At 38.8% G+C, this 21,317-nt stretch overlaps 1 protein-coding gene across 2 annotated transcripts in view; it reads right to left on the bottom strand.

Moving 5' to 3' along the window:
- The window catches only part of TMOD3 (tropomodulin 3), an 84,739-nt gene that overhangs the window by 43,481 nt on the left and 19,941 nt on the right, over positions 1 to 21,317 (bottom strand). Inside the window, exons 2-3 of one of the 2 annotated variants that reach the window (XM_038580430.1) lie at positions 7,256 to 7,456; positions 2,204 to 2,360 (exon numbers count right to left, since the gene is read on the bottom strand). In XM_038580430.1, the coding sequence (XP_038436358.1) occupies positions 2,204 to 2,360; positions 7,256 to 7,381 (283 nt within the window). In that variant the 5' untranslated portion in view covers positions 7,382 to 7,456. Of the gene's footprint in view, positions 1 to 2,203; positions 2,361 to 7,255; positions 7,457 to 21,317 lie in introns of those variants that run through there. The other variant, XM_038580431.1, reaches the window with a different exon arrangement.

Genomic DNA, 21,317 nt, shown 5'->3' with positions numbered 1-21,317 from the left:
ATTACTTCTGTTTATTTCATATCCATCCAAAATCTAAGAAATAAGGTGAAATTTTAAAAAGTTATAAAAGGAAACAAAAGTTAATACACTCCAGTTGAAGATAGTGTTTTTTGACTTGTCACTCATATTCCTGGAAAGCCCCTATCATTTCTCCCCTCTAATATTTTGTTTTCCACAATTCTTCTCTACCTTCTTTCCTACTTCCTTTAATCCTCCAAGATCTTTTCCTAGGCAACTGGAGATTATGAAACAAGAGCATACTGGGAAGCTTCCTGGGTCAGCTTAGGACAAACTCCGTTCTTTCACATCTCTTATTTTCTCTTTGTCCTCAAATTCCACATTTTTTTCTGCCATCTCTTTTTCTCACATTTCCCCCTCTGCTTCTACCTCTATTCTTCTTACTAGTTATACTCCAAGTTCACTTGAAACACACATAATAGTAAAAGGTGATCAACCAATTATTTATTCTCATAAAATTGTGTTTTCCTATATAAACGGAATTGAAACTATAAACACTGGGTGGTTACAGGTATGGCTATTCAGATGAAAACATAACCAGTAGTCTTTTCTATAAAAAACACAAAGGAACTGGTGCTTTTGCTCATCTTTGTGATTTTTCCACACTTTAAAACTATGCATTGTTTTTTTTTTTTTTTTATGCATTGGTTTTCAATCATTTTTTTGGCCCTAAATATCTGAGGGACAAGACATTCTCATCTTCAACGGTAGTATCATGGTGAACTTTATGAACCAATGTGGCTGGGTATGGTGCCCAGATCATTGGTCAAATATTATTCTGGGTGTTTCTGTGAAGGTGTTTTTTTAATGAGACTGACATTTATATCAGTGAACTTTTAGTAAAGCCATATGTGGTGGGCCTCATCCAATCAGCTGAAGGCCTTAACAGAACAAAGACTGATCTCTTCTGAGCAAGAAGGAATTCTAGGGCCAACTGCCTTTAAACTTGAACTGCAGTTCTTCCCTAGGTCTTTAGCCTGCTGGCCTATCGTATAGATTTCAGACTTAAAAAGCCTCCATAATCACATGAGCCAACTCCTTAAAATAAATCTCATCCCCTCACCAATACACAGCTTTTTGGTTCTGCTTCTGTTTCTCTGGGAAACTCTAATACAAGTAGCTACGGTAGTGATGGTGAAGTAGAGATAAGGGAATTGTGGGGTCTAGTGAAAGAGCAGAGGAGTTGGGGATGAGATAATTTTTGAAAGGCTCAATGCAGACCTCATGAATTACCTACTCAAAAGTCATTTGCTAGATTTCTGCTATTACAGAGAGTAGAATGCTAAAATGAATTTTCCAGCTTCCCTTGCCACTAAGGATAGCCATGTGACAGAGCTGTGGCCAAATTCTTGAGGAGGGCTTCCTTCCCAAGTAAAAAGCTAAAGCCTAACTAGGAGGAAACACTATGCTCTGTTCTTCCTGTCTGGATAACCAAGGATTCAGATGTAAAACCAGTGGCCAGAAGAGCTAATCTTCAGATCTTGCAACCACTGCCACTATTCTCCAGTGCTCCAGACAGATACCCTCAACAAGAGTGCAAGTAGATTCTGGCTTCTCAGGCCAATTGGTACTGAAAGTTGAAAAACTTAACCTCCTTCATGTTGTTTTATATTCAGAACTTGAAAACATATAGCTGTACTCAGTCTCTACTGAGTTTATCTAAGGTCCAAGTCTGCAATGGGAGAGATCTGGACTAGAACACTCCTGAAAGTAATGGGTACAAAACGCTGACACTTATGGCTATGATTTACTCAGGAATGCTGTAGGATAGCCTTTAAAAAAGGGTCTTTGAAAATATGGCCTGAATTATTTTATGGCATTTCTCCTTAAAGAGAGGAGTTAGAGGGGAGCAGTGCTTTGACATCATTTGCATTCTGAAACACACACAAATTTTAAATTTTACCTCAGCACACTCTTAAATTTGTCAGAGAACTACAGGGTTATATATAAAATCACTATAATAAAACCTCACTTACAGATCATTAAAAAGGAACTTACTGGTCCAATTGATGGAAAATGAAAATAAAGTACCAGATTACCTAACAAGTTTTTAAGTCAACAGCATCACAAATCTTTAAGGCTACTAATGATGCATCTGTAAGAACATTATTTCCCCAGACCTACCCTACCTAGAGAAAGAAAAATCAAGTGCTATAAAATAATGACCTCAAAATTCTATGTTTACCTTTTTTTTCTCCAGTGTAGGGCACATAGTCTTCCCTGTCCTTATGCTCCAATGCCTCCTTCTCCAGGTATGAAAGGAGGTGTTCTCTATCAAATGGCCCTGTGGCGGACTTTGACGTCTGGTTCTTCTGCCGGAACCCTGCAGGCAGAAGGGCATTCTGCCAAAGAGAATGAATCAGCCATTATGACCACCAAGAATGCCAACACCATATGCTTCCACAGATTACCCATTTAAGAAAGAATTATAGGCCAGAATGTGACACAAACATACAACACTTCATTAGAGGATTTTAGGGTAGCAATGTAAAAGTGTTCCACACACAGTTTTTATTTATTACGCAGAATTCACTCATTTTTAAAATAAGCATATACCTGTATTCTTCAGAAAGTATTCTACTAGAAGAATACTTTTACTTTTTAAATGTCCTGGATGGTCATAAAAAGGTTTTCTTAATGATTAATAGCTGCTAAGCATAAATGCATATACAGAAAATAATTCTATTACAAAAGAATTTTAAATGATACACGTATTCTTTTATAATGATTTCTATTTCATGGTAAAGACCTTTCAATATAAAAACATGTATGTTGTACAGTAAGATATCAGGACATTAATGTTCACTTGTTTGTGTTTAAACACAAAAGGTTCAACTTTTTATGTAAGTATGTACACATCAGTAAGAGGATGTATTTGCAGCAACCACTGTCACTGCTAGTCATGCATCAAGGCACACCAGAGGTACTCAAAGCAAGAGCTATATCCCTGGGTTTTCATGTAGGTAGTCTTTTTTTTTTTTTTTTTGTAGGTAGTCTTTTTGAGTGCCTGGAGGGACTGAGAGTGGGGAAAGGGTGGGAGGCAATGGATTAAAGTTGTCTCTTACAAGAGAATTTTCTGAATTTTCACCAAGTCCAGGAATAACAAGCAGTGATGAGACAACATGAGCTCCATCCTTTTGCTTGACAGAAGGCAAAGTGGTGATATTGCTTGTCTCACTATTCCTAGATATTCCTTTGCTTTGGAAATGGAAGGCAGCCTGAGAAGTCACACAAAAGGGCCAGCCTTCTTTTGCAGCACATCCCAAAGTTGGCAATAATGCTGAATCTCCCGTATAATTTTCATTATAAAGGTAGATCTTATATAGATAATAATAGGGAATATACATTTTATAACTAGAAAATACAGCACTTCAACTGTGGCTATTTGCTGAGAACCGTAATTTTCATAAACTTCACCTTTGTATTCTCCTCATGTGATGGTATGCATTACACAGAAAGCTCACCTATAAATATGAAACACAAAGGTCTGTTCTTAACCCTGCACTAAGAGTGTATTTGTAACACAAAACTGTCAGAAACATAATAAGATTTCTACCTACCAACTTTAAATAGAGAGCTACACATGAAGAATACATTCCCAATGAACCATCAAGTCCTACCCATTTTTACTTCCCAAAAAACTCATTCATCTGTTTTCTTCTAACACCATTACTGTTGTTCAAGCTATGATCAAGCTGGCATCGAATATCACGTTAGCTTCTCAACTGGTCTCCCTAGATCAGTTGTCTTATACTCTTCATCCCTCACTCCCACTCCCTGATCTGTTAAGCCTTACCTGACACACCCACCCCATTCTAGCCACACCAGCCCTCATTCTTCTCTTGTGCTTGCCACACACTTCCTTCTACCAGAGGCCTTCTCTAGAAACATTTTTTGTCTATCATTTTTTATTCATTTTGTTAAGATTTTTTTATTTATTCATTTGAGAGAGTGAAAGAGCAAGAACACCAACAATAGGGAGGGTCAGAGGGAGAGGGAGATGCAGGCCCCTCATTGAGCAGGGTGCCTGACTCAGGGCTCAATCCCAGGACCCCGGGGTCATGACCTGAACCGAAGGCAGACACTTAATTGACTAAGCCAATCAGGTGCCCCTGGCTACTCATTTTTAAGACTGCCGCTCCATTTCCCCCAAGACCTTCCATTATATACTCTTATATTAATATGGCATGATTATTTGATTAATGCCTAGCTCCCCCTACTCCTACTAGCCTGCATTGTGAGGGCAAAGACCATATTTGTTTTGCTTACTCTTATATTCCTAAGCCTAGTATATAGTATCAGAATCTATTGTTTGCCCCCCCAAATATTTACTGAATAAAGTTTTGGGGATACTTTTAAAGGAAAATGCTCGTTGAGGCGAATGAATTAAAATTACTTTCCATCACCATTAATAGCGTAAACTGCTCTTTCATGGTGGTAATGATGGAGTTGCACTATTCCACCTGCATGCTGAAGCCCATGTAAAACATTTAAGTTCTAAGTGATATGTTAGCTGGAATCCAGACTCCTTAAATACAGTTTTTGAACACAAAATAAATGATGGGTATCAGGCTTTAGAGGCTATAATCCCATCAACAACTATACTTTATTAGAAGTATACATTAGTCAAGTTAATAGATCATAATTACTTAAGAAACAGGTAAAGAGCTCATTAGAATGACTGCTACTAAAAAAGTATATGTTTCTTCATCACAGTAGCATTTTGTTGTAATGATATACTCCAAGCTTGAAACTGAAAAAATGGCTTTTGCCTAGGCTGGCTGTCCTTGGAGACGTACATTTTGAAAAAATGCACTAAGCTGCCAAATAAAAATATTGAATGAAGCATAAGGAGAGTAAAATAGTCCTCCAAAATATAACAAGGAACTATATACAACCTCTATCTGTTCTTCTCTTACTATCTTCTGAGACTGTATACATTACAGTGGTTTCTCTGCCTGAAGGAGCTGCTACTACCCTTGTTCTCTTTCCTCACATCATCTTTCACTGGCACTCTTCCCCCAAATTTTACCCAACAAGAGGCATGCTATCAATAAATATCACTGTTCTTCTGGTCTCAACAAACAGCATCTGAGGTTGGAGGAGTTGCAACTGGGGTTGGGGAGTTGGCAAAATATGTCCAGACATCAGAACTCAAAGCTTCCCCATACAAGAAGCAGGCCATGGTTTTGCCAATAAGAAAATATAAACCATCAGCTTATACACATCTAGCATAGTGTATGCGTTAATAAGGGTCTCACTAAAAAAAAAAAAAAAAAAAAAAAAAAAAAAAAAAAAATAAGGGTCTCACTGCAGTTTAAAAGAAAGATCACTAGACTCTACCAGAGAGCAGCAAGGCAGTGAGGGATCCACTCTCAGTTCTTTCCCTGATTGTAGTAACTGAGCCAAGTCACCTAACAGGTGCTAGACAAATGTTTCTCAACCGAGGTGTTTCCATAGGGGACAACTGGCAATGTCTGGAAAACATTCTTGGTTGTCATGACTAATGAGAGGAAGTATTAAGTTTTTCATCTTCTGTATTTTATGACACTTTGCCATCTTGGGGGCCTTGTTAATGCAAAAAACTCTCTCTCCCTACCCCTGCCCAACAGTGTGCTCTACATATGAAAACCAACCAATCCAGAGCTCATACCTCAAACTAGCTCCTTTACTGCTCTCAGTCCAAGTCAATATTCCACCTCCTGCCCCATCCTGCTGCCATAAAACACCCAGAACCAGGTAACTGGACAACTGGAGACTACTCCTATGGCCAATGCCCACTGAAATTACTAAGTATCCAATCCTAAACTTGCTCAAACTTGCCAACCCTATCTCATCCGTTCCTTCTCTTGGAAACCATAAGAAAGGTTGTGGGCTAAACTCGCTTCTTCCTGCTTGCTTCTGCTTCCTGACCAAGACAGGTACTTTTTCCTTTGTGGCCCTGTATGCTTCCTGCTCTTGGGAACTGTATATAATAAACTCTTTCTCCATGTTTGTAATCTTACCACAGCTAATTAAAACAAAATTCCAGGTACACTTTTAAACAGGGAGGTGTGCTATTGGTACATAGTGAGTAGAGACCAAGATGCTACTTAAAACACACAGGAGATAACCCCTAAACAAAGAATTATCGAGCCCCAAATGTCAACAGTGTTAAGGGTAAGAAACTCTGGGCTAGATGACCTCTTAAGTGCCTGCCAGTTCTACAACCACTTGATTCAAACAGGTCTGAATTGCCTGTAGAAGATATTGAACAGTACAGTTATCCTGAATTATCCCCCAGACTTAAAAGTACTGCAAACTTTTCCTTGTGATAACAATTATGGTTAAGGGTTTTGGTCTATGGTATAGATACATTATCCAAGTGCTGAAGTAATGCTGAGAAAAGGAGTATCATTCATAATAAAAATTCAAAAACATTCCAGCAGGAAATAAATGTGTTGTAGTAACAAGAACAATTTTATAAAACGAACTCTATCTCAATTCTTAAAAGGCACTAAAAATCAATGTCTCAGCATAAAGAAACATTTGTAAAAAGAAGAAGCCTAGCAAATAACCCTTACATTCAGGTTAAGTAGCCTGTAACCTTTTGGGTTCTCTCCTCAATCACTACCCACCCTCGCTCCCCACCATATATACCAGGGAATAACAATTCAGGCCACATGGGCATTACCTTAGCTTTGTGTAATTTATAAGACAAATAACACCCACTCTGCAAATTAAAACATATATACATATATCCAGGTCTGCTCCACGTGTATTACAGTATTGCGGAATCTAGTTAGATCTAGTCTACTAATGACTAGAAACATTCCATTTGGTCAGTATGTTTCAGAAAGGTAACAGGTAAGGTCACAAAGAACCTTCTAGAGACACTCTACACAGTAGAGAAGTATAGAAGTTCTGAAGAGGCACAGAGGTTGACATACATCAAAGAGCTAATCACCTGCTTCATGACATCAAAAATGTTCCTGCCTGCCCAGAGAGAAAACATTTCTTACAGGACAGAAGATTTCAGAAGTTTGAAAATAAGGGTGTTAGTGAAAATAGTTCAGAATAGGCATATCAGTGGAGGCGTGGAGGCAGAAGTGGGGGAACTGAGAAGAGGCAGAAAGTTCATTTGGATAGAGAGAGTCGCAGGAGGCGGGGAGTGCCAGAGGAGTCAGGAGAAGCTAACTGCTCAAAAGGAAGTTACTTAGTTTGAAACGGTTTGAAAACGTACTTCATTACCACCTACCTCAGGGTCAAGATCATCCAGAACAGTTTCCAGTTGTTTCAGCTCTGTTTCTGATAGATTCCCGAGGAGCTCATCTTCATCGAGGTCCTTGTACTTTTCTAGGTCCTTCCGGAATGGTAGTGCCATGATTTGCAGTACAGGAAGTCACTTAATTTTTTGCTGTTCAGTACAGGCAAGAGTGATTTCTACTTTTTCTTAAAGCTATAGAGAGAACAAACACATTTCAAATATTAAGTCATCTCCACCTACTTAGATCTATCATTAGGTGGAATGAAATGTAATTTCCACCTGTCATATATTCTTTGTCCATCTATCACATACTACCCTCCTCTATGGATCATTCAATATCCTTACCTTTTATTTTTCATCGATGAAAAAATCAACTGGGAAAATACGCGGAGGAGAGAATGTAAAATTCCAATCTATGAAAACAGCCATTTGGTAGAATTTAGAATTTCTAGTAACTGAGTTTTAGGAGGAAAGAACTCATCATGTGTGCCAAAATAATTTTCCCTTCAATGACTTTCAAATTATTGCTACCAAAGTACATTGCTTAAGCAGCACGTTTAAGACACATTTTTTTTTTTTGCTGTAAATTGTGTAGGAGAACATTATTTTCAGACTCAATATTAATAAGGGGGATATCAACACACTCTGCCAGTGAGGAGTGGACAGTTGGCACAGGGGAAAAAACTGGTTTTGAAAATGTACACCAAAAAATTCTTTTCTGAAAAGGTGCTTTTAAGGGAAAAAGTACAGCTTTCTGAAAATGTTTCTTTTTTTTTTTTTAATTTTTACTTATTTATTTATGATAGTCACACACACAGAGAGAGAGAGGCAGAGACACAGGCAGAGGGAGAAGCAGGCCCCATGCACCAGGAGCCCGACGTGGGATTCGATCCCGGGTCTCCAGGATCGCGCCCTGGGCCAAAGGCAGGCGCCAAACCGCTGCACCACCCAGGGATCCCTCTGAAAATGTTTCTATAACATACTGCAAACCATGCAGAGATATGTTACCCACTGACTGGCAAGGGTGGTCACAAGCATCTCACTATAGGAAAGGACCTTTACCATTTCTTTTTTTTCTTTTTTTAAGGATTTTATTTATTTATTCATGAGAGACACAAGCAGAGGGAGAAGCAGGCTCGCCTGATGCAGGACTCGACCCCAGGATCAGGACCAGAGCTAAAGGCAGACGCTCAACTGCTGAGCCACCCAGGCATCCCTACCAGGACCTTTGCCATTTCCTCACTGTCTTAATCTTTCCTAAATGGGCAGCCTCTTTCCAGGTACAGCAGAACTGTTCCATAAGGAAAAGATACTTCAAATAAATCCCACAAAATGTGCAAAATAAAAATAAAGTATTTCTGTAAGTTTTAGCCATAAATGTAGATCATTTGTTTCATAAAATATTCCTATGAACCCTCTTGCACTGTTGGTGGGAATGTGAACTGGTGCAGCCACTCTGGAAAACTGTGTGGAGGTTCCTCAAAGAGTTAAAAATAGACCTGCCCTACGACCCAGCAATTGCACTGCTGGGGATTTACCCCAGAGATACAGATGTGGTGAAACGCCGGGACACCTGCACCCCGATGTTTCCAGCAGCAATGTCCACAATAGCCAAACTGTGGAAGGAGCCTCGGTGTCCATCAAAAGATGAATGGATAAAGAAGATGTGGTCTCTGTACACAATGGAATATTACTTAGCCATTAGAAACGACAAATACCCACCATTTGCTTTGACATGGATGGAACTGGAGGGTATTATGCTGAGTGAAATAAGCCAATCAGAGAAGGACAAACATTATATGGTCTCATTCATTTGGGGAATATAAAAAATAGTGAAAGGGAATAAAGGGGAAAGGAGAAAAAATAAGTGGGAAGTATCAGAAAGGGAGACAGAACATGGAAGACTCTGAACTCTGGGAAACGAACTAGGGGTGGTGGAAGGGGAGGAAGGCGGGGGGTGGGGGTGACTGGGTGGCGGGAACTGAGGGGGGCACTTGATGGGATGAGCACTGGGTGTTATTCTGTACATTGGCAAATTGAACACCAATAAAAAATAAATTTATTTAAAAAAATAAAATGTTCTTATGTGAATTAGAAATAATCCTTGACTTAGTGATTTGACTCAATTTTTCTCTGTAAAACACCCAGTACTTCAAAGTCTGGATATATATTTCCTTTAATACTCTTTCTCCCAAGTTTTTCCGACTTAATATTTAAACAAATATATTTTCCTCCTCAAACCAGTAACAGTTTATGGATCCTTTTACGTGTTTTCATCTCCTAAGAAGAAAGGAAGGTTCACCACAAGGGTCTGTCAGCTAGTGACCTGACTAGCAGCCACCTGGGTCCAATAACAAGCAAATTAACAGAACTGTGCTGATGCAGATGTTAAACTGCAGGCATTTTGTGTAACTGCCCAAGACAGATCTAGCTTACACCTGTTCTACTTGACAGCTCATCTGGTTTAGCAATTACCCTGATTTTCTAATGGGTATTTTTTTTTAACAAATTATTATCATTGTTGTCATTACTAAGTTTGGTAAATCTCCCCTTCATACTTCCAACTTTAAGATACTAAGCTTATTAAGTATCTTGAGAGTATACTTTCTCAGTTAAAAATAATACACTCTGAAGATTCAACAGAAGGGGTAAGCATTTTCAAATACATGAACCATCAAATGCAATTTTAAAGAAGGTGACAGGCAATTTTGGGGGGAAGAAATAAAAAAATAAGAACATTTGGAAGAGATACCCCCTTCATAAAAATATTAATGAATGGTATTTGAGACAGATAAGGGTAAGAAATTGATAAAAAGTATATGAACACACACCAAGAGTAATTATTTAGCTTATGCTATTTTTAAATGCTTAGACAATCGTTATACAAGTTTTTAAATGCAGTTTGACAGAATTTCTTTTTGAGGTTTACAGTATATAATAAAGCCAATTTCTCAGTCAATAAATATTTCAAAAAATACTATTTTGAGCATCTCTTCCCCTTTACTATCAAAAGTGTTCCAGTATGGGCCATAAATTCAACAGTCATCCTATTAATAAGGTACTATAACGGACAATATGAGAGGGGCGCCTGGGTGGTTCAGTCAGTGAAGCGTCTGCCTTCGGCTCAAGTCATGATCCTGGGGTCCTGGGATCAAGCCTCACTTTAGGCTCCCGGATCAGCAGGGAATCTGCCTCTCCCTCTTCCTCTCTGCCCCTGCTCCTGTGTTCTCTCTCTCTCTCTCTCTCTCTTTCTCTCTCGCTTAGTCTCTCAAATAAGTAAAGAAAATCTTAAAAAAAAAAAAAGAAAAATCAGCCATTAGAAATGACAAATACCCACCATTTGCTTCGACGTGGATGGAACTGGGGGGTATTATGCTGAGTGAAATAAGTCAATTGGAGAAGGACAAACATTATATATGGTCTCATTCATTTGGGGAATATAAAAAATAGTGAAAGGGAATAAAGGGGAAAGGAGAGAAAATAAGTCGGAAATATCAGAGAGGGAGACAGAACATGAGAGACTCCTAACTCTGGGGAAGGAACAAGGGGTAGTGGTGGAAAGGGAGGTGGGCGGGGGGTTGGGGTGACTGGTTGACGGGGCACTTGACGGGATGAGCACTGGGTGATATACTATACGTTGGCAAATTGAACTCCAATTAAAAAAATAATAATAATAATAAAAGGAATGGGATATTAGAGGCGAAGGCAATGTTTTATCACCCAGGTTCTACAGGTTTAGAACACAACAGTCCTTGGAATGGGTAAATAGCTTACTCCAACAGACTGCTCTTTATCTCAGAGTAAACTCTGTCACACAAATCATATTTATAGTATGGCTTAAAGAATAATAAAATGAACCCTCACAAATGTACTGCTTTGCTTCAGAAAGAGAACATTACAATGACTCATACTTTCCCCCAAAGAAGTAGCTACTGCACCGCATTTTGAATTAACCATTCTCTTTCTTTCTTCTACAATTTTACACTACATGTACATATCTGTTAACAGGTAAGGTTTGTTCTTTTTTTGCACTGTATACCAACGGACTCCATATAGCATGTATCTTTTGGTGACTTGCTTTTTTCACTCAACCTTGTTTTGAGTTCATGCTTAGAGCTGTACTTCTTTCATTTTCATTTTTACATAGTATTTCATGGTATAAATGAACATTTGACTGAACTTGTAGTCTCTCCCCTCTATTTTTCTGCTATAAACAATCTTGTTATCTATTTCTTGGTATACATGTGCAAGAGTTTCTCCAAGTTATTGAAACCTAGGAATGGAATTGCTAGGGAAACAATATGGTAATACTCAACTTTACGAGGTATGTTAAACTATTTTTGAAGTGGTTGTATCAATTTATATTCCTAGAAGATTCAGTACATGACGATTCATTGTTGCTCATCCTTGCTAACAGGTTAGCTATTAGCTAAATGTTGGTCTTAATGGTTTTCTTACTTATTTTGCCATTATCCTTGCATACACCTCCATTAAAACCACAAATTACACCTAAGTATCTTCAAAACTTAAGGGTATAACTGATATTTATCAACATACTATGGTAAGAGATTGTTTCCCAAAGAAGCGGATAGAATATAGTACTACTGAATGATGGCATTGTAATTAAAACAGGTAGTAAGCATGCAGATGTAAGAAAATGGGGGTCATCGGGATCCCTGGGTGGCGCAGCGGTTTGGCGCCTGCCTTTGGCCCAGGGCGCAATCTTGGAGACCCGGGATCGAATCCCACGTCAGGCTCCCGGTGCATGGAGCCTGCTTCTCCCTCTGCCTATGTCTCTGCCTCTCTCTCTCTCTCTGTATGACTATCATAAATAAATTTTTAAAAAAAATTAAAAAAAAAGAAAATGGGGGTCATCAAGCAAGATCTGGCCATGTTCATTAAACACAAGGGAGGCACGGTGTCCTGACCAGCAGATGTGACTGGCTGGCTCCCATCCAATTACAGTCCTGGTATGGAGAAAAAGCATCAGGCCACCAAAGCCTAATGTCATTCAACACTTACATCACCCAATTACTTCCCTTTATTCTTCTCCATGCTCACCAAGTAATCTCATTAAAACTTGGCTATTCACATAGTTTTCCTCACTGTAAATTAATAAACTGATATTTTGGCTTATGTACCACTCTTTTATGAGTGTGGTTAGTATGGGCCACTTTTAAGAGATTAGGCATCTGCTGGTAGATTGAGATCAGGTCTCTAAAAAGGCAAAGCTGAGGACCACCATGTAAAATCCTAAGCATAGATTGGCTGGCCGGCCACTCCTAAAGATACCTATCTCGTGTCAAACCAACAATAACATATTAGAATTCATCATTCATCAGTCTTCCTTGCTAGATAAGACTCTGAGAGCCCCTGAAGAACAGACATTCCCTCCTATACCTCATTCCTTACTGGGTTGCCATCACCAGGCACATTGTACCTGGTGGTAGGTAGTTGAGCCAAATGTGATTGTATTGGATCATATATCAGTCTTCCCTTTTTTGGTAGTTCCCTCTTCCTCCCCCAGATATATCTAGTGTCCGTCTTGCTCCCTACCTCTATTCCCCTTATCACAATTTAAAAAGCACTGATAATTAGTCTTTGATAATTAATATAATTAATCCTGTGCGTTTTTTACATCACTCACCTCTCTTCCCTCACTGTCAACCCATTTTGGCTTGATATTCAGTTCTCCAATATCTAATCTTCTCCAGTTAAAACAAAACACATCTGATGGTCAGTCACCAGAGCTCTGGAGTTAAACATAAGCCCTAATGAAAAATTGATTTTCTTTTGGGTAAAGAAATGAGTTTCCTCCTCAGGAAGCACCACGCCTCACTCTTCAGATGTACTAGGCTCAAGACTGTGTGTCTTTTCTTCAATGGCTTCTCCTAGGACCCTTGGGTGCTGAACCAAGCTGATATATCAGTTTAGAAATTTTCTCTGGAGATCTTGGATGAGTATTTGTTTTCCAATATATTTGCTGTTCATTCAACAAGTATTTTGAAGGAATTGACTTGTTCCAAACAACAAACATATACTGTATACAACAGACCAGTTCCTTGCTCTAACTTATTTTGAAAGTGGCATACAGACAAAAAACAACAAAGGAACAAGATAATGTCAGATAGCAATAAATATTATAAAGAAAAAACCCAGGACAATGCTATGGGGAGATGAGTGTCAAGAAGGTTACTTTAAGTGATTCAGAAAGACTGTTCTGAAAGGTGACTTTTGAGCTAGGACCAAAAGGTCCCTAGCAGCTCTCCCAGTCTAGAACTCTGCTATCTAGGTGAGAAACAATGGTTGTAGGATTGTAGCTGTGAAGATGCAAAGAAGTGGATAAATGTGTGGCATAATTTGGAAGCAAAACTAAAAGGACTTGTTCACAGATTAGTTTTAAGGGGTAAAGACAAGAGATACACTAAGGGATGACTCCAATGTTAGTTTCAGTTAATATTTAGTTTTATCTTTTTGTTCCATACCTATTTTTTTCTGAATAGTTTAATACGGCCGAGGGCACCTCTATTTCTCAGTCTGTTTTTTAAAAAAAGTTTCTTGGTTATTCTTTTCTTTTTTAAAGATTTATTTGAGACAGAGGGAGAGAGGGTACACACAGGCAGAAGAGGCAGAGGTAGAGGAAGAGAGAATCCAAAGCAGACTCCATGGTCAGCACAGAGCCTGATGAGGGGCTCAATCTCATGACCCTGAGATCACTACCTGAGTCAAAACCAAGAGTTGGATGGTTAACCGACTATAACACCCAGATGCCCCTCTTGGTTAATATTTTCATAATGATTTTGAGATCCACACTGTGAACTATTCTAATGTGACTACTGAACGAATTTTTGAACAATTTTTGGACAAATTTTTGAATAATAATAAGCAATGAACTAATCAAATAAAGTAAATAAACCAACTGCAAATTACTAATTACAACAATGGCTGGCTATGGCCTTTAATATATTCGTATGCTAAACTAAAGCACGTGTCTTTGTTTTTTGTTTTTTAAAAGATTTTTATTTATTCATGAGAGAAACAGAGAGAGAGAGAGAGGCACAGGCACAGGCAGAGGGAGAAGCAGGCCCCACGCAGGGAGCCTGATGTGGGACTCAATCTCGGGACTCCAGGACCACGCCCTGGGCCAAAAGCAGGGGCTAAACTGCTAAGCCACCCAGGGATCCCACGTGTCTTTGTTAATACAATTTCTGGTATTATCTTTTACAAAGCGCTAAATCTAAAAAGTGAAACCAGAAAATAATTTGTCATGATTTAAAAAAAAAAAATACTACACAATCACTCTAATTTATTTTCTTTCCAATATTTTCCAGACTTAGAGTCAAACTGCTTAAAGAGATGGTGATGAATTTGGCACCCAGTGATCATAGTGATTTTAAGATCTACACAGCTACCCTTCAACACCTAGTCCCTGAATTCCTTGACCTTCTCTCTTCTGATAGTCCAGTCCTCCGCCCTACCTCAGACCTACCTTCCCATGGTGGTAACCTAGTCTTTATCATTATCAATAATTGTACCACTCCACTACTCTCAACAACTTTGATCCTCTGTCTCTGAAGTCTTCTGTCAAAACCTCGACCCTAGTTAAAACTTTCTTCCTATTCCTCCCCTGCACCAGGGTGACAGATCAAGTGGGAGAAAAACACACATACTGAATGGCCGTAAAATTGATCACCGCTAATATCCAAGAGTGCTGCCTCGTAATCCTATGGCATGTCCCTAGCTCAGTCACTCTCCCCCTCACTCTCTTATATAACTATTTTGCCTCTTCTTCTTCCTCAAACCCTTAATATTTCTTACTGCTCAAAGACCTAATCTTAATATTTCACTGAGATTGTAGACACAATCATAAAAGGACATCTAAGTTGCCACTGATACACCTACCAGCCTACAGGTATACATCTATACCTGTATACTCTACCTTCCTTTTTGCTGCCCCGCCCCCCCTTTTTTTAAGATTTGAGAGAGAGAGAGAGAGAGAGAGAGAGACAGAAAGAACATGGGGATGGGAAGGGAGAGGGAGAAGCAGACTCCTCACCAACCAGGGAACCAGATGTGGGGCTTGATCCCAGGACCCTGGAACCATGACCTGAGCTGAAGATAGATAGATAGATAGATAGATAGATAGATAGATAGATAGATAGATAGATGGATGTCTAACCAAATGAGCCACCCAGGTGGACTTTTGTTTCTATAGATGAACTGTTTATACTCTTACCTAAGGCCAGTCTCACCTCTTGTGACCACATCCCACCCTTTCTCCTTTATAATGACTGCTCCAGTAACTGTGACCTTTCTTTACTGGATCATGGCCATGAGCATACAGACTGTAATATATCCCCCAAATTAAAAACAACCTTTCCTTTGACTTCATATCCACCTCCAGATACTGTCTTACTTTTTGGTTCCTCTTTATAGAAAACTCCTTGGGGCACCTCGGTGGCTCAATCAGTTAAGCATCTGCCTTCAGCTCATGGCCCAGAGTTCTGAGACTGAGCTCTGCATTGAGCTCCCTGCTCAGCAGGAAGTCTGCTTCTCCGTCTCTCCCCTCACTTCTGCTTTCTCTAATAAATAAAATCTTAAAAAGAAAAAAAATTCCGTGAAAGAAAAATTCAGTATCCCTAGTCCTCTCTTATTCTCTCAAACCTTCTCCAACCTAGCTTTTGTCCTCAACACTCACTCCACCCAAACTGATATGGCTAGCAATCATCTGCACAATTCCAAATCCAACAGTCCATTCTTATCCCTCATCCTATAAGCCCTATCAGCATCTGACAACAGATCACTCCTTTCATCCTCAGTCAGTCTTGGGGATGCTGTTTTCTCTTGGTTACCCTTTACCTCTTTGGCTGTCCCATCTCATTCTCCTCTACTGGTTCCTCCTCATTTTCCTTATCTGTAAGTGTTGGAGTATCCCCAGGACTGAATTCTTCAGACAGCTTCTTTCTACACTCTCTACCCAGGTGACTTCATTATTGATAGTTCTTGAATTAATATCTTCAATCTGGACCTCTTCTGAATGCCAGACTTAGAAATACTAATTTTCTTCCCTGTACCTGATCTTACTATATTTTTCACTGTTTAATAAATAAACTCCATTCTTTTAGTTGGTTGGGCCAAAAATCTTAGTGCTCACTTTGACTACTCTCACATGCCACATCTAATTCATCAAGTAAATCTTGTTGGCTCTAACTTTAAAACATCATGTCATACTACCTCCACTGCTTCGACCAAGGTTCAAGTCATCATCATTGCTTACATGCCTCCTAACTGGGGACCACAATCCCACTCTAACACTCATACAGTCTATATAGACTAGTCTATCTTCTGCAAAGGTGCAGAACAATTTTGTTCTTTTTAACTGAAGTTTTTATTGAGATAATTATATATTCATATGTAAGAAATAATACAGAGGGATCCCTTGTATACTCTGTCCACCTTCCCTCAGTGGTAACATTTTGCAAAACTATAGTATACCACAGTGAGCATACTGATGTTTATATATAGTCTGCTGATCTTATTCTGATGTCCCCAGTTTTACTGGTACTCATGGCGGTGAGGGTGCACATACAATTTTATCACCCCGTAGGTTTGTATATCCACCACCACAGTCAAGATACAAGGAGTCCTCATGTTGCCGTTTTATAACCACACCCGCCTCCTTTTCTAACCCGACCAACTATTGATCAGTCCTTTTTTTTTTTTTTTAAGATTTTATTTATTTATTCATGAGAGACGCAGAGAAAGAGAGAGGCAGAGACACAGGCAGAGGGAGAAGTAGGCTCCATGCAGGGAGCCCGTTGTGTGACTCGATCCCCGGACTTCAGGATCACACCCTGGGCTGAAGGCAGGCGCTAAACCACTGAGCCACCCAGGGATCCCCTGCCCTCTATTTCTAAAATTTTGTAGTTTCAAAAGTGTCATATACATAGAATCATACAATATGCAACCATCAAAAACTGACATATCATTAAACATAAATCTCTAGAGATTCATCCAAGTTGCTACATCAGTAGTTTATTCTTTTTTATTGTACTCCACGATATGTATGTACTGCAGTAAAACCATTCAGACGTCGAAAAGCGTTGGGAATGAATTCCAGCTCTTGACTATTAAAAATAAAGCATCAGTGAACAATCATGTACAGGTTTCTGTGTGAACATAACTAACTAGTCAGACTGCATTAACTCCATGCTCACAATCTTCTACAGGCATCTCATCTCAATCAGAATAAAAGCCAAATGGTCCACAAAGCCCTACGTGATCTCCCTGCAAGCCCCAACTCGTTTCTAACCTTTCTACCCTTGCTCAAAGCATTTGATATTCTTGCTCTTCCTCCAGTAAATTGGGCACACGCTTGCCTTAGGGCCTTTGCCCTTAATGTTCCTCTGCCTGGCACACTCTTCCCTAACACAGCTAAATAACTTGCTCCCTCACTTCCTTAAGGTCTCTGCTTAAATGACAACTGATTAGAGAAGACTTCTGTTTATTAAACATAAAACAAAAACACCACAGGTGCCCCTCCCTCAGTGCTGCTCTAGGCAATCTCTTCTTACCCCATATTTCCCTCTATATCATTATCTGACATTATGTATTTATTATCTGTATTCTGTCACTAAAATCTAAATTATATTCAAGCAAAGCCTTTGTTTTGTTCACTCCTGAATCCTCAACAGAGAATAGACTGTGGCACATGCTAAGTGCTAAAAAATAGCCAGTATAATTAATTTCAATGCTAATGGTAAACTTATAAGTCATATAAACTAACCTGGAATCATCCAAGATTATTGGAATACTAACCTCTTAATTTTATATGACAGTAACTTTGTTTTAGGATGATTCTTCCTAGATCAGTTTTTTTTTTTTTTTTAAGATTTTGTTTATTTACTTATGAGAGACCAAGGGGGGGAGGGGGGCAGAGACACAGGCAGAGGGAGAAGCAGACTCCACGCAGGGAGCCCGATGTGGGACTTGATCCCAGGTCTCCAGGATCATGCCCTGGGCTGACAGTGGTGCTAAACCGCTGAGCCACCTGGGGTGTCCCTAGATCAGATCTTTCTAAATTAGGAAGCTATTTAAGGGAAAAAAAAAAAATCAAGATATGCTTATTTCTTTTTTACAGTAAGAATTGATAGGAAACTTAACCCTCGATTAATACAACTCACTCCATATTCTTTAAGTTTTTCATGTGAAGCTGGTAGGCTTAGGTTTGTTTTTTTTCAAAATTTGCCCTCCTGTAAAAGTTTTATTTATTTAAGTAATTTCTACATCCAACGTGGGGTTCAAACTCATGACCTCAAGATCAAGAGTCCCACACTTCTCCAACTGAGCCAGCCAGATGCCCTCAAAATTTGCCTTTTAAAAAATAAATATACAAACCCAGTATAACTAATTATAAAATGATGACAATACCAAGTGGTGACAAGGGCGTGAAGCAACTGAAACTCTCATAAATTGCTAGTGGAATACAAAATGATTCAACACTTTTGAGAAGAGTTTGGCAGTATCTACTAGAAATAAACACACTTGTACCATAATAACACAGCAACTGCATATGCCCAAGAGATGTTAGTGTGTTAATAAGATGTACAAAAGTGTTTAATGGGGGGGAATCCCTGGGTGGCTCAGCAGTTTGGAGCCTGCCTTTGGTCCAGGGCGTGATCCTGGAGTCCAGGGATCAAGTCCCACGTCGGGCTTCCTGCATGGAGCCTGCTTCTCTCTCTCTCTCTCTGTGTCTCTCATGAATAAATGAATAAAACCTTTTTAAAAAATGTTTAATGGGGATATTCATAGTATCCCAAACTAGAAATGATGTAAATGTCCATTGCCAGGAGAATACACAAATGAATTATGGTATAGTCATAAAATAGAACACTCATAAATTTCTGGACATGTAAGAACATGAATGAACCTCACACATATTATGCTGAAAGGAATATAAAAAACTACACATGAAATACATACTATGTGCTTTTATGTATATGAAATTTAAAAACAGGCAAAACTAATCATGGGGATGGAAATCAGAATAGCTATTGAGGGGAACTGATTAAGTATGGAAATTTAGAGAACACTCTGAAGTGATGAAAATGTGTTATATCTTAAACTGGGTGATAATTACACAAGTATATACAATTTATTAAGCTGTCCACTTGAAATTTTCTTCCATTACTCTAAGTTATACCCCCCCAAAATTAAATATACACTTGCTTTGTGCAAGTAATTACATGCATTTGATGTTGGGTACTAAAGTTCCCATAAACATAGAAAAGACTGATTTTTCTGTAGCCATGATAATAAGTAGTCATCAAAAAACCCTAAAACCAAAACCAAGGATTTGCCTTAGCAAGCAATCAATCACTGTCAGCGTCTCACTTCTGAAGTCAGCCAATCAGGAATAGAATCACTCCAGTAAACTCCTCAGTGCCAACCAAACAGACTCACCGGAATAATCATGCTTCTACAGATGATGTCATTTTGGCCTTGGAAAAGTTTGCCAGTCCTAGAATTCCACATTTTCCAAAAACCCTATATAAAAAATTGTAGTCTCCTCTGCTTAGACTATACCTAGCAGCACAGCTTTCCCTTATCACAGTATTATTTAGCTTTGTCTTGTTTCAGATACTACTGATAGTCTCATTATCTTTTCCTGCTAAAGAAAAATTTTAACCATTACATATGTTAATTTAAAAAAAAATTTTAATGTTGATACACAGTAGATAATAGTAGGTAGGATAAAATATCCCCCAAATATCCACCCAATAATTTGAACTGGATTATAGCTCACCACCCAATAATTTCATAAGTATCTGCTTCAATTTGCTTTGGTTAAAAAGAAATTCAAATCAACATTACGTCTTCTTTTTTGTTTGAACCTGACTTCAGAATTAATCTGGAAACAATTTTAGAGTAAGTTAACTCCACTTGGAGATTTTAACATTTAAAACATCTAAAATGCTCTTTTATTTGATGCCAGGCCTGAGTTTCATCTCTGCTGGTTTGAGGAACATTCTCTTTGATGGAGAAGGCTGGAGTTAAAGAAAGTCATCTATTCATTCCTGGCATTATTAAAGGAGAGGCTGAGTATGACTATCTGTCAGGGACACTGTGCAGCAGCTTCCTCAACTACAAGGGAGTTTAAGAGTCTCATAAGGTCATTTCCTTTTGATGAGTTTACGGTTCTAGATAACACTAATTATAACCAAAACATGTACTTTGTGTCCACTGCATCCAGAGCACTATCCACACTGTATTTACCTTGTAAAAAGTAAAAACTATTTTCTCTTAGTTATAATAATTATATATAATATGTACTACTAAGTATGTATAATATGTATTACTTTTATAGCAAATAAGACCTTTTTCAAAGAGAAAAAATTGGAAGCTAAATCCATCCTTCTGTTTAGTACATGTTCTATGCAATGAAGCCTAAAAGACAGTATATTAAATAATTTTGTGGAGTTCCTGGGATGCAGTGGTTGATCCAGTTGGGGGCACATCTGAATGAGGTAGCTGCTTTGCACACAGAAGTTTGAGAAACTGGTGGCTGATTATTCTGTGTAAAAATTCCATGGAAACGAAGCAACTCACACAAGATTAGTTAAGTAGCCCCATCTTTCCTGCCACTGCCACTGACGCCATCTCGAATTTTTAAAAATGAGATCTATAGATCCCAAAAGCATAATTTTAAAAATGAGATCTATAGATCCCAAAAGCATAAAGAAAGAAAATCAAATCTGAAGTCTAAAGGCAGCCCAGAAAAACAAAGAGATTTAATTGGAAGCAGGTCACTGAGAGCATCCTTGAAGTAGAAAGGAGCCAGATAATTTCTGTGACTACTACAAAAAAATACTTCACAGGTTGCTCATAGCACTTCCAAAACAATCTTTGGCCAAACTGCTGAGAGACTCTGTGGCTCCCACACACCCTACTTCCTTCTCTAGCTCAAAGCAACAAACCAGCTCCCAGCCCTAGCCCACCTCCTTGCTTTTTCTTCTTCTTGCTGGTGTTGTGGCATCAGAGATCCAGGGCGAGG

Source organism: Canis lupus, chromosome 30 (genome assembly GCF_011100685.1).
Source record: "Canis lupus familiaris isolate Mischka breed German Shepherd chromosome 30, alternate assembly UU_Cfam_GSD_1.0, whole genome shotgun sequence".
Lineage (NCBI taxonomy): Eukaryota > Metazoa > Chordata > Mammalia > Carnivora > Canidae > Canis > Canis lupus.
This window is presented reverse-complemented; position numbering and strand designations above follow the sequence as displayed.